Source organism: Lonchura striata, chromosome 16 (genome assembly GCF_046129695.1).
Source record: "Lonchura striata isolate bLonStr1 chromosome 16, bLonStr1.mat, whole genome shotgun sequence".
Classification (NCBI taxonomy): domain Eukaryota; kingdom Metazoa; phylum Chordata; class Aves; order Passeriformes; family Estrildidae; genus Lonchura; species Lonchura striata.
In genome coordinates, this window is record NC_134618.1 from 8889501 (window position 1) to 8902091 (window position 12591).

The following is a 12591-nucleotide window of genomic DNA, read 5'->3' on the forward strand; positions in this document are numbered from 1 at the left end:
GTACTGCTGTCTCCACTGACTGCAAGCATTAATGTTTACAGCTCTACTGGAATAACTCATTTATTATTGCTCAGTAGAAATACACTTCTCTCCCCATCATCCAATACCCAGAATGTAATTGTAATAATCAAAAGATTTGGTGGTAACTAGAACAGTAGCTCGTTCTTCAGTAGCTGGTAATGGAAATGAAGTTTCACAGCCAGTCTGAGGTTTTACCAAGCCACAGTCACTGCAAGTGCATTCTTCCACTGAATACATTAATGTTTCACTTGGAAGTGTGTGTCTAATTTCTTCTGTATTCACACTGCCTTCAGTATTAGCCTTGAGAATATTATTCGGCTCCACAGAGGAGTCTGTAAATACACAGAAATTAATTTAGTACATACATCATGCTAAACAAAGAGCTATTAAAGATCCAAATTTCATTATGGCCCAACTACGTTCTAACCTCAGTCAAAATTTTAAGGTATAGTGAAAGTTTTAAGATGTAGCTACATATGATAATCTTTTGTTCAATGACAATACAACCCTCTAGTTCAGAATAAGCATTGAAGTAATTCAACACATTTTCTAATTATTGTGTGAAAACTCACAAATATAGTATTTGTAAAATGGAAAAAACTTTTTTCACCTTCACAAAATATACCACATATGCTTCTCACAGACTACAATATTAAATAAAATTATTTAAAGTCTTAAAAAATGAAAAGCTAATATTGAATGTGTATCCTCTGCCTGGGAACAATTCCTTTTGCATTCAGTGAGGGTGAAACCCTTATGAAGTTTTTGCTTTTAAGTTTTCATAAATGATTTCTCAAACAGCAGCAAGTAAGCCAGGTGTGCATATGCAAAAACAAAATCCTCATGGGATCCAGAACCCACAAAGAGAAATTGCTGCTTTTGCAAGTCAACATCTGGATATTTATTCCCTAATAACTATGATAATTTCATGGAGACTATTTGAGGAATACCAAAGAATCCAACAAAGACCAAACAATCCAAAAAGTCATAATAATCTGTAATATATACAATGTTTTTACATGTTAAGAGTAGCTAAAAAGGTACAATGATCTAAAATTATTTTATGAAGTATTTATTCACCTGTGTGTTCCAGTTTTTCTTTTAGTTGCTTTAGGTGCTTCCATTTAAACAAGATCATTAAGGTACACAGAGTGATTATTAAAATCAACCCTATGCCCAAACAAATCCAAAGAATTCCACTTGAATCAGTACCTTATGAAATAAAAGATATGCATTACATTAATCATAAACAATAACTAATGCACAGTAAACATGTCCAACACATCAAACCTGAATGTAAAATACAACATGAAGATGCCCAGCACAGCCACAGAGTATTGCAGAAATCTACTTACTCTTCTCACAGTAGTTTTCACAGGAGGGCGGTGGTGCACTGGAACACCGGAGGTGACAAGGAGTACAAGAGAGCAGCAAATTATCAAAGTATTCATTTTTGGGGCACTGTGCCATCAGGGGCAGTAATTATGGAACTACAAAGCCACAGAAATTGTAAAAGAGCGAGGATCATGTACAAAAGGCTTCTCAGTTCTCAGTTTGAGCTACTCTAAGAACAGCTAGCAGTAATAATGGACTTCCATCACAGTTCCACTGCATGGGATCATGTTACAGAAAAAGGATTTAACTCTGAGGTCCCCAAGGAATTACTGTTCCTTTTTTGGCAATTCACAATTTTAGAAAAACTGAGCAGCTGCACCAAGATAATTTTCAATGTAAATTTTGTATGAAACAGAAAATGGTTATTTATGGAAGATGTTTCTAGAGCAGGTGCTAAATACTACAAACTGTAGAGAAAAAAGATCTCCAAATAGGACTTCATAATAATTGTTCTCGTCTCTAAAACTAGGGTTTTTTTTCATGGTGATTGCATTTCAATTCTAAATTAGCCTCTGACTACAGACTGTCACAATCAAAGTAGTTTACACAGATAAGTTGTATCTTGATGTTTTATTCTAATAGAATTTATTTTAAATACAGAGTTAACTAATAGTTTCTAGCAAGTAGCAATAACTGCCTCTATCCAGTATCACTGTCACAGACAGATCAGAATTACAGGATCTCTCTCTTTATCATACTTAAGTTAATTGCCTTTTTGACTACAGAAATATAAAAGGAAAACATTATATAAGGAGTTGTAATTTCAAACCACATTACTATGAGACTTATTTTCCCACAAAATACACCATGTGGGAATACACAAATTGGTTTTAGTGGAGCAGCCTAACAGATCTGTATTCTAGTTTCCAGCAGATGGAAATGCTTATTGTGGCTTCTGCACTTGTTTCTATGGCCTTGCACAGCTCAAAGCTTTCTATCTCAGGCTTTTCTCCCTCTTCAAGATTAGGGGATAAATAGGAATTGATGAAATCTGATTTAGGTGTGACAGAAGAAAATAAGGGTAGAGTCTGTGGTTTATGCCAGAACTTTCACTAGGAAGTCAGTGCTGGTGCTGAAGTCATAAAACTGGTTCTGCCTTGCTCCATACAATCACACTCTGGGGGGAGAAACCTCAGTTATGGCTGCAACATTAACCATGTTTCTGGTGAAGCACCATTTGGTACTTTATGCACAGAGAAATTTCAGGTTTTGCTTTTAAGATGCTGTTTAGCCTTTTCAGTCATGGAGAGGACAGTCACATTCTCAACAGTGATCTCAAGAAAGCAGATACTCATGAAAGTATCTTCATGGTATCCACAGCTACAGTAAGTGAATTTCAGGATAGACAAGCTGATCCAATTTTTAAGCTTTTATCCACTGACTTTGGTGAAAGATCCCAGCCTTTGCTGCATTCCTGGCTTACATTTTCAGGGGTGCAACACCTTACATTTGTCTTTGTTGGACTTTGTTATGCACTTCTGCTCTGTGTGTTGCTGTGATGTACCCTACAACTGATATCTACTTGATATGCTATTGGTACTATTCATAAAAATTGTAAAGGGACATTGAAAGAGAAATGTTGATCTAAAAGCAAGGAAAGAAATAACAAAATGTGCTTAGGTCACTAAAGATGTGGTAGATTACATACAGATAAGCTGATTAAATGTCTTTGTGTTAATGAAAGGGATAGTCCTGCTCTTCATTCTATGTACTCTGAAATGTGAGGAAGGGCTGGAGGGCTCACAGCTTTAATTCATTGTGGCAAACAGCTTTAATTCATTTATTGAGTCAGTTCATGGAATTTTACGTCCTAGGCCCTGGAAAAAAGGCCAGAAACAACACAGGAAAAAAAAAATATATAAACAGCTGATCACCTACTGGCAGCATGCAACTAAGTCCACCAGAGAAATCTACATTTGGTGAACTAATGCACCAATGTCTTAATTTGAAAAGTCCTGTCAAACTCTAAGTACAGTAGAAATTAATTTATGCCTAATTATTTGAGATTGTATATATAGGAAAATAAGATATTGTGGCAGAAATATTTTCTCTATCAGTTGGTCAGAAAGTTTTCCTATATGGCTGGTTAGAGTTCAAACATATTTATTGTAAGACACAAGGTAGTTTCATATTTTCAGTCAAACTCTAGGAAACTTCCCCCCAAGTAAAAGGCACAATACAGCTCGTTTCATCAGAGCTCTGGAGAATGATGCTGTCTCTTACAGCAATAATTTTCCCTCTACAGTTGGACTACTATTTCCTAAAGCTTACAGCCTTTAAGGATAAACTGATTTATTTTGACAGATGTGCCCCAAACCACAAATCCTGATAATTAAGCAATACATTTTTCACACATTGGAAACTGGGGAGCAATGACAGTAAAGGGTCTCTACTGTGTCATTCCTTTAAGCAGCCACCATTCAAGTGCCAGACTTTTTCCCTTAGCTATACACAGTATAGCTAAATGATGTATGCAATGACAAAACACAGGCAACAAATGGTTCAAAAAACGATGAGGAATTAGAGTTGTCATGGCCCGCTGCCTTTGTTTTCTGCACATCCTAACATTCAGAAGTTCCCTTCCTCAAGGGCATGAAAGCAAGCATGTAATCAATCAATCTTGATAAGTAATAGATCCCCCTGACAGATCTCACTACACATCTAAAGCACACGTTATTTCAAAATCTATATCCAGAAGTAATAAAGACATTTTCTAGCTTAACAAGGTTCTTGTGCAACCTTCATTTTTGAGTAATTTTGGTAGCAAGGAGCCAATATTTAAAAAATCCAAACAAACAACCCTTTAAGCACTTTTTTGGAAGAAGTGTGCTATACCAACTGGCTTTAATATGAGATGCTTTCTACCTAAATTGAGAAGCTGTTTATACAGTAAAATATTGGATTCAGACAACAAATGAAACAAAAACCAGAAGCATTAAGAATAAATTCATTAAGTGACATTAAGAATATTGTTACTTAGAAACTGTATCTATATTATGTTAATAATCATTCTGTTGCCTTGTATAATACACATTAAATCCTCTAAGCAGAATACCGATTTGTTACATGTAGACTATGCAAACACACAAAAAAAATGAGATGATGGTATGGAATGATGGTTCTTCTACAGTGATATTTACCTTTAGGGAATAATAAATGCATGCCTTACTTACCAGTAAAGTTACATTTCAGCTTTTGTTCAGTTATGGGATTTACAGAGCTTGCACTGGCTTTCCAAACAATTACATGTTGATGCTAATAAATGCTCTCTTCTTTTAATTTGATTTTGCTTCAAAACAATGGCAGAAATAAGCAGAGTTGGACAAAATAAGAAAGGATTTATCAACTACAATAATCATTCAACCATAAATCACAAAGTATTGCCAGGGAAGTATTTCTGCAGTTACATTACTGTAACTGAAATTCAAAAACTACCCAAGATATCCTCTAAGAATAATTCAGACAAGTTAAGTTGGCCTGCTGGAGTTGGCATCCTTACAGAGAGCAATGGGAAAAAATGCAAGAAGTGAAGTATCAACTGCAGAAAGAACAGGAAGAAAAAAGAGAAAAGGAAAACCAATTCTCAGATTTGTTTCCAAAATTTTCTGACTCAGGAATGACACCTGGGGACAATTTATAAAGACCAGTATGAATGCTATTTTCTGTTTGTTGTTTAAAAGAATGGTTTTAGCACTGACAGTTGTAGTAGGGTATCAAATTGCTGAACAGCATTTCAAGCAATCAAATCATTTTTACAGGTGAAAGGAGTACAGGTGAAGGGAGCATAACCCAGCATAGAGCAGGAGTTGGTGCTTTGGAGTTGTACACAAACATACACAAATGGTTTAGACCTACAGCCTTCTCCCATGGGAGCAGAACACCTCCAGTTTCATGTTGTTGTGGCATAAAACAGGCACACCAAGCACTGAACATCCAGCTAGAGCATTTCCTGCCATGAACCCAAATTTGACTGCTGGTTTTGTTAAACATCTGGAGAAACCAAAGACTTACAGAAATCCTTGTCAGTTCTTATTTGTGACATATTAAATTGATATTATGTAACAGAAATCAGTCACCTGGAAAAGGTAAGAAAAATTTTTTCTCTCACTATTTAACTTGAAAAAGCTGTTGTGAGTGTCTAAGCAAAAATAATAAAATGAGGACTCTGGATGGAAAATCAAAGTAAGTAATATCATCATATCAATGATTAAAGATTGAAATTCATCTGTCACAGAACAATAACTTGATCTGTTTACCACATATAACTTAAACAACAAAGTTTTGTTCTGGCACTACTTCAGGCTTTCTCTGTTGAAGCGTGTGCCAACTTTTTTGCCTGACTGTACTTGAGAAATTCTGCTGGCATAATTACATAGCACTTACCAAGAGAAAGAGGGTTTTCTGCTAGGACTATAACATTCCCTTCACAAACAACATTAGCTAGGCTGACAAAGGAATTCTTCTGGTTGTATAGTTGCTTCTACATTGATGGTTTTGTGCTGGCACAGCTCTTTTTTTCCCACTCACTAAGGCAACTGACCTATGCTGTCAAATCATATACTACAGGCTTGCTCTGATCCTCTCCAATTCTCTAAAGCTATTTACAGAACAAATCCCCCAGAAAAGTCTCTTATAAATCACCTCACCTCAACAATCCTAAAAATCTGTAAGACCAATGTACATACCAAAAAACACTTTTTCTTCTCAAAAGTTATTGCACTTCTAGGAAAAGCAGTCTTACAGAAGTCATCTCCTAAAACAGTGTTAAAGATTTCTGAAACAGTTATTTTCAGAAATCCATGTTTTGTGAAGTGCATGCTTTGACTGTATGGCTGGGAGGAGATAAGCTGTTCTAGGAATGGGGCACACACTGCTAGTAAATAAAAGAATGGAGCTATTAAAGGGTTCATCATGTTCATTAACTTTTACAAGCTGCACTGAACAATGCTGCTCTTAGACAAAATATTGTTTAATGTCATTTGCACACAGAGCAAAAACAAGAACAATGTGGATTTTGCCTGTTTGGTTCAGCACATTTTAATTAGACCACAGCTTTGAAAAGAGTGATGTTGCTGGTGCTACATTGAGTATTTCCAAAATGGATTAAAGAGAAAACAACAGAAGAGAAAATGTTCTTTTAAAATAGTGATTAAAATAACAATAGTATAAACACAGTCAATTAAGTCACAGACAGCTTCTGTATCCCCCACTGTGTTCAAAGCTGACATAGCTAGGAATGAGTTTATGGAACAGAGGAAGTGCACAGCCCAGGAAAGCAGTCCTAATAGACTCCAAACCCTTGGGGCAAAGAAGATATCTTTTCATTTTTCTGACATTCCACATGTGCTGGAATAGTTATGTAACTACTAAGGACAATCCATAAAAAAGGGATTGTGCAAGCAAGTTTGGATAAGCCAATGCTTGTTAGAATGCCAGTGACATTTTTATGTTGGTACAATAGTTTTTACAGAATATAAATATAATTTATTTCTTAATGTAAGCACTTATATTTTGTGTTGGAAAAATGATCTCTTGCGTGCTACTATTATAGGGATTTTGCAGGTAGACAAAATAAACTAAAAATCATCAGTGGTATAATGCCAACAGGAGTATTGGAGTTACAACAAAAATAAATGTGCAGGAACAATTATGAATTACGTGAAATGCTTGGCATACACTAAAGTCTAACAGAAATTTTTGTTCTGGTAATTTAAGCCAAATTCTCTAGCTAATCAGAAGTTTGAGTAATGCACATTCACTTTTTTCAAATTCTCATGAACAGTAATCACAGTGTCAATGTGTGCTCTCTCTCAAGACAGGAGGGAAATTGCAATTGATTTAGCCACCACTACTCCAGAATAATTCCCCATGCAAATTGCTGTCTCTGGAATAAGAATACTGGCACAGAATACTCCTAGAGTAATTAAGCCTATTTAGAAACAAACTCACTACTTCATTCTCACAATTCCATAATGAAGTAATTATTTTCTGCAACAATGATAACATGTTAAGTAGCCATAGAAGAACAGCTTTAAAAATCCCATGAAGCTGTTATTCTTCCTTCATAACAATAATGCCATTCTGCTTTAGTCATTACAGAAACTAAAATCTTAAGGGATCTCTAATGGACAACATGCTCCCTCAACTGGAATTCCAGAGAATTAAGAAGGTGAAAAGAAAGCACATGAAAATCCCACATGGAACCAGTTTTCTATTTTCCCCTCCCTTGAGACAGCCAGCATGTAAAATTTTCCATATAGAACTGAAGTGTCATAAAACCCTTACCATATTCATAAAGCAGGAGATCTGGCCTGGAGCTATTACAGTATCCAGCAGTGGACATGGCAGCTCGGCGCTTCTCCATGTCAGGGAGTGCCTGCAATCAGAAAGGGTGTGAATAAACAGTGTGTTAATACTCAGCCACTCCTCATCACACTTGTGCTCCAGCCCCTTCCCCAGCTCTGTTCCTTTCTCAGGACATGATCCAGCACCTCAATGTCCTTCCTGTCATGAGGGGCCCAGAACTGGACACAACACTCGAGGTGTAGCCTCAGCAGCGGTGGTGACTGCGCTGGTCCTGCTGGCCATGCTGCTTCTAAGGAAGCAAAAGGTTAATTTTCTAATCAAAATACTGCTAACCTAAATAAAAGCGTAAGAACAGAAAAACAGAGGTCTGGATTGTACTTCACAAGATTTCTTTTCAGCTGCTTCAATATTTTGATTGACATGATGCCTCCTCCCACCAATCCTAAACCTGGCTTTCAGATCTCTGAAACCACACAATCTCTGCCTTCAAATATCTTCAAAATAGATTCTCTCCTGTCTCTAACCTTCCTAGTCCCAGCTCAGTCACTGTTTACATCATTTAAGTGATCTCATTCTTCCCTTCCTTGGATGCGCATTCTTTGCTCAGCACATTCCTTCCACATTGAGCAATCCCTCTGCTATTCACAGCATTTTAACTGTCATAAGGTTTATAAACTGTGCACAGGTTCTTCACAATCTGCACACCTAAATTCCCATCTTCGTTTCTTTTGAGCTTTGATAGCAAGAAACCCACACACACAACAGTTTTGACAGAAAAGCTACTTACCTTAACTACTCTCCCTCTCCTATTTTTCAGTCTGGAGTCTCAGGGTATAAAACCACAGAAGAAATTCTGTCTGAGGAGGCACTGCACTGCCTGTGCATTCAAAGAGAGGCATCGTGAGCAATGATCCAACAAGAACTCACCTTACAGATCTCTGAGATCTAAACAACACAGGGTAACTAAGCAATAGATCACACAGCTGAGAATTCTGAGCCTCCAATTAGAGTCACCTGAAAAAAGGGATGGCACTTGCAAAAAAAGACCTTTCAGTTTTTCTTTTTCAAAATACACAATCAAAGAGAATAAAGGTTGTTTATACACATAACAGTGAGAGATGCACATGACTATTTTTAAAAATAATGAGCTGAACATGGGAGGTACTTGAGAGCGGAGAAGATGGACACAGAAAATTACAAACTGGCATTCTGGTGTAGCAATCCATGCATTTCTTTTGCTATCTAAAGGAAAACCAATTAACTTTATGCCCTTTTTGGAGCCTGCAGTATGTGTTTAATTGCTCCAAAAAGGAGTGATCAAAAAAGGCTTTAACTAGATTGAAGAATAGAAGAATCCAGCTCTAAAGTACTCATTGCCAACCCACAATGAAATGTGAAACAAATTCTAAATTCCTTTGCAGATGTGGAGTAATTCTATGATTGGACTGTGAAATTGAGCTTATGCTCTGGTGCTACATTTGGAAAACCAAAGAAGAATTTGATTTGAAATTCTTCCAGTGAAATAGCTTCAAATACATTTCTATGATGGAATTCATGGACTGCAGTTCTGCCAATGCCCAGAACAGGGAGAGGAACAGGCCAGAAAGAGCATTTGTTAAATAGCAGTGTTGGAACAACAAATCAGTAAAAAGATGCTTCTGGGGCAAGATATCTTAGTTTGCATTAGACATGGTCTTGTGTCAATATAAAAGCCTCTTTATTCACTTACACTTCCACGAGCACCAGTAAAGCATAGGAAAGACTTGGTTCTTAATGAACCCATCATGCTGAAACATACTTGTGTTTTCTATTCTCTAGTTCGCAGCTACATCTCCACAGACTACCTGGAAAGAGAATTTACCAGGGTTTAAGAATATTAATTTATCAATTCCTGGCACCTGGTCAAACTTTTAACAATTTACTTCTTACCTCCTGTCTTTTCTTTCTCCTAACTAAATAACTTGTTCCTTTGGCTTTGTTTCTACAGGCTCTTTCTGACTTCAAAGCAATTCTAAATATCAGGCTACTCATTTAGGTGCATAACTACTGTACATATTTGAATACCTTTAAAGATGAGGGTATGGCTCACACGGCGTCACTGCAATCCCAGCTTGCTGCCACGCCAGAAAGGGAAGTAGTATTCCTTTCCTGCTCCTCCCAGTCTCAGCCAAAATGTTTTTTCCCATGTTGCAGTAGCTCAGGAATTTACTTGATATCAAGGTAAACTGAGTCAATTCAGCCATAAAACAACTCTCTCTCATTTTAAAGCTGTTGGTAGTTTATGGAATTTTAAAAACTTACTTGTTGGTACTGAGCAAGTAACTTCTTGAAGCTGTTAACCTGTTTGGAGCCTTCTAGTGAAATCCATCTTTTTCTCCTGCTTCAGTTCACATGGCTAAATCATTGGTATTCGTAGGTGTCCCTGCCAGGCTGCAAAGTGCTTGTGGGAGCTTGGGTGGAAGTTACTACCAAAGTACAGACCACTATTTCCAATACCATATGAACAGAGCCCTCCATTTCACTGCTATAGCACTGACTCACCACCGACTGCAAATTAGTGGTGAAGCTGCCTTGGGATAGTTTATTATATTAATAACTTGCTCTCACCCAAAAAATAAGTCCTGTTCCACATTCTTACTTTATACCAGCCCTGGCATTTGTCAAAAGCTTCTTATTTGATTCATCTGAGTAGCCCAGGAGGAAAAATAAAGTGGATTGTTCTGACACTAAATTTAATGAGCTGGACAGACTCAGCACAGGGTCTAACAGCTCAGAGGCAGCACAAGGATGGATATTAGAACTGCAGCTGTGGGAGGGGGACAATTTCTTTGCCCCTCAGTCATCATATATTAACCCTAAGCTGGGCCAGACTCCTCTTTTCTAAGCAGTCTTGATCACTTAAGTAATTCATGATATGAGAATGGATTTATATGGGTGGTTCTCAATAAGAAAAGCTTTTAAACATTTATTAAATGAAGAGCTGGTATATTTATTCTAAACATTTTCATGCAGAAGAGATTTAAACAAAAAAAAAGCTTTTATAATGCTTTAAAACCTCAAGTAAACAGGACCATTTACACTCCAGTGGATATTTTGCCAGTAAAATTATCATAATTCCACTTTTGTTTTGAGTACCAGCTGTTCCAAAATGGAAAAACAAACTACTAACCCTGTTAAAAATTTAGTGTTTGAGTTTACACAATTCCTATGTGTGACAGCCTGTAAAACAGGTCTGTACACTCTGAAGGACATCTGGCATCTTTTGAAATTCTGTGGACTAATTGTTTGTATCCTAGCAAGTACCTAGGGAATACATACCTGTCAAGGAAGGAAGAAAGGTTGTGAAACACAACTAATTCTTTTCCACTGAAATCAGTGGTAATATGCAGTTCTGCACCTCTGATCAAACACTTATTTGGTCCTACTCCCCCTACACAAACACAAAAAAATGTATCACAACGCAGTGCTTTATGAGCCATTGGAAAGAAAGTCCATTTCAAAAACCTTCAAGAAGTTTTTTTAAGGTATGCCAAAATGTGTGCAAAAATTGCTGTCCCTGTGTTCCTTGTGCTGATCATTTTAAGGTCCTTAACTGCTCGGAAAAGGCAGCACCTGCCCCCAGTTAAGGCTTTCCTGACCTGTAGGCTGTGCCAGGGCTCAAACAAAACAGGAGCTTGCAGTACAGCATTGCACTCATTATAAACGTGAGCTGTTCAATGCTCACAGTGACAGTAAAAAGTGTTCAGTAACAAGTCACTGTCAGCAGAATGCACGCTGCTTGCTCTCCAGTGGAGTTTTATCTGTTACTCAACACTAGTAATCCCTGAGTGCTAAAATGGTGCTACCTTGTTTCCATACTATATGAAATGTATCAGACACCTCTTGGTTAATAAATGTCACCTAACAAGCAAAGGTTAGAACTAAAAGAAAGCAAACTAAAACAAACCACTGCATGCTACTTTTCCTTTAGTTAAACTGAAAAGTGATTGCCATGCACAGCTGGGACTTATTGCAGCTTGACAAAAATTCTAAATACTCTATTTGAAAAATAGAGTATATTTTTAACTCTGTGCCAGAGAATAGGGTTAGGGTTAACCTCTTGGTGGTGCTTGAAGGAAAGGCTTCCACTTAGGCAGAGGTTTTTAGTCTCTCATTATAAGTGATATCTTTTCTTCCAATATGAACTTTCTATGGTGTTACTGGGGCTTTGGTTTTTTGGCTTTGTTTTTGGGTTTTTTTGTTTTTCTTTTTGGTGTTTTTTTTCTTTCCTTTTGTAAGTGCTACCCTGCACACTAATGTTTTCCCTGGCTATGATCTGTTGGAAGCCCATACTTCCATTAACATCTGTAGAAGTTTTTGTTTGTCCATGGCCCACATGTTGCTGCTGGTGTGTAGCCAGAGCCCTCTGGTTCTCGTGTCAGGGTTACATTACACAAATGCCCCTTCAGGAAAGCTTTTGTTCTGCAACAAAAACTGCCCTGGACTCTGCACCAAACGGAGATCTTTCATTTTTAGTTCTAAGACTATCTGTTTTCAAAACAACTCTGTAATCTGTCCTACAGTGTTCTAATATGAATAATGCTGCAGATGACTCGGCCCTCACGTGTCAGCACTCCAAGAAACTCCCAAGTATTTGCTTTGCGCATTATAAACACACTGTACCTTATGAGACAAAATGCTGCCACAGCCTCGTGCAGACCTGTAACCAAAATCTACTAGTTTCCTCTCTGTTCTGCGCTGTTTCCTCCAAATATACTTAACTTCAAGCGATGTCTTTTGAGTTTGTTTGTTGAGATTTTGTAATAAAAACTTCTAAGAGTCATACCACTGGGGAGAGGGCCTCAGTATTTGGCAAGGCCTACTGACTCT

General features: G+C 37.3%; 1 protein-coding gene across 1 annotated transcript; it reads right to left on the bottom strand.

Moving 5' to 3' along the window:
- Positions 1-44: 44 nt before the first annotated feature.
- Positions 45-8385, bottom strand: TNFRSF17 (TNF receptor superfamily member 17). The gene is made up of 5 exons (XM_021539861.3): positions 8056-8385; positions 7702-7792; positions 1377-1428; positions 1102-1233; positions 45-353 (listed from the first exon to the last, which is right to left on the bottom strand). Exons 1-5 carry the CDS (start codon positions 8142-8144, stop codon positions 97-99), a joined length of 621 nt encoding a protein of 206 aa, XP_021395536.2. The 5' UTR covers positions 8145-8385; the 3' UTR covers positions 45-96.
- Between the last annotated feature and the right edge of the window lie 4206 nt (positions 8386-12591).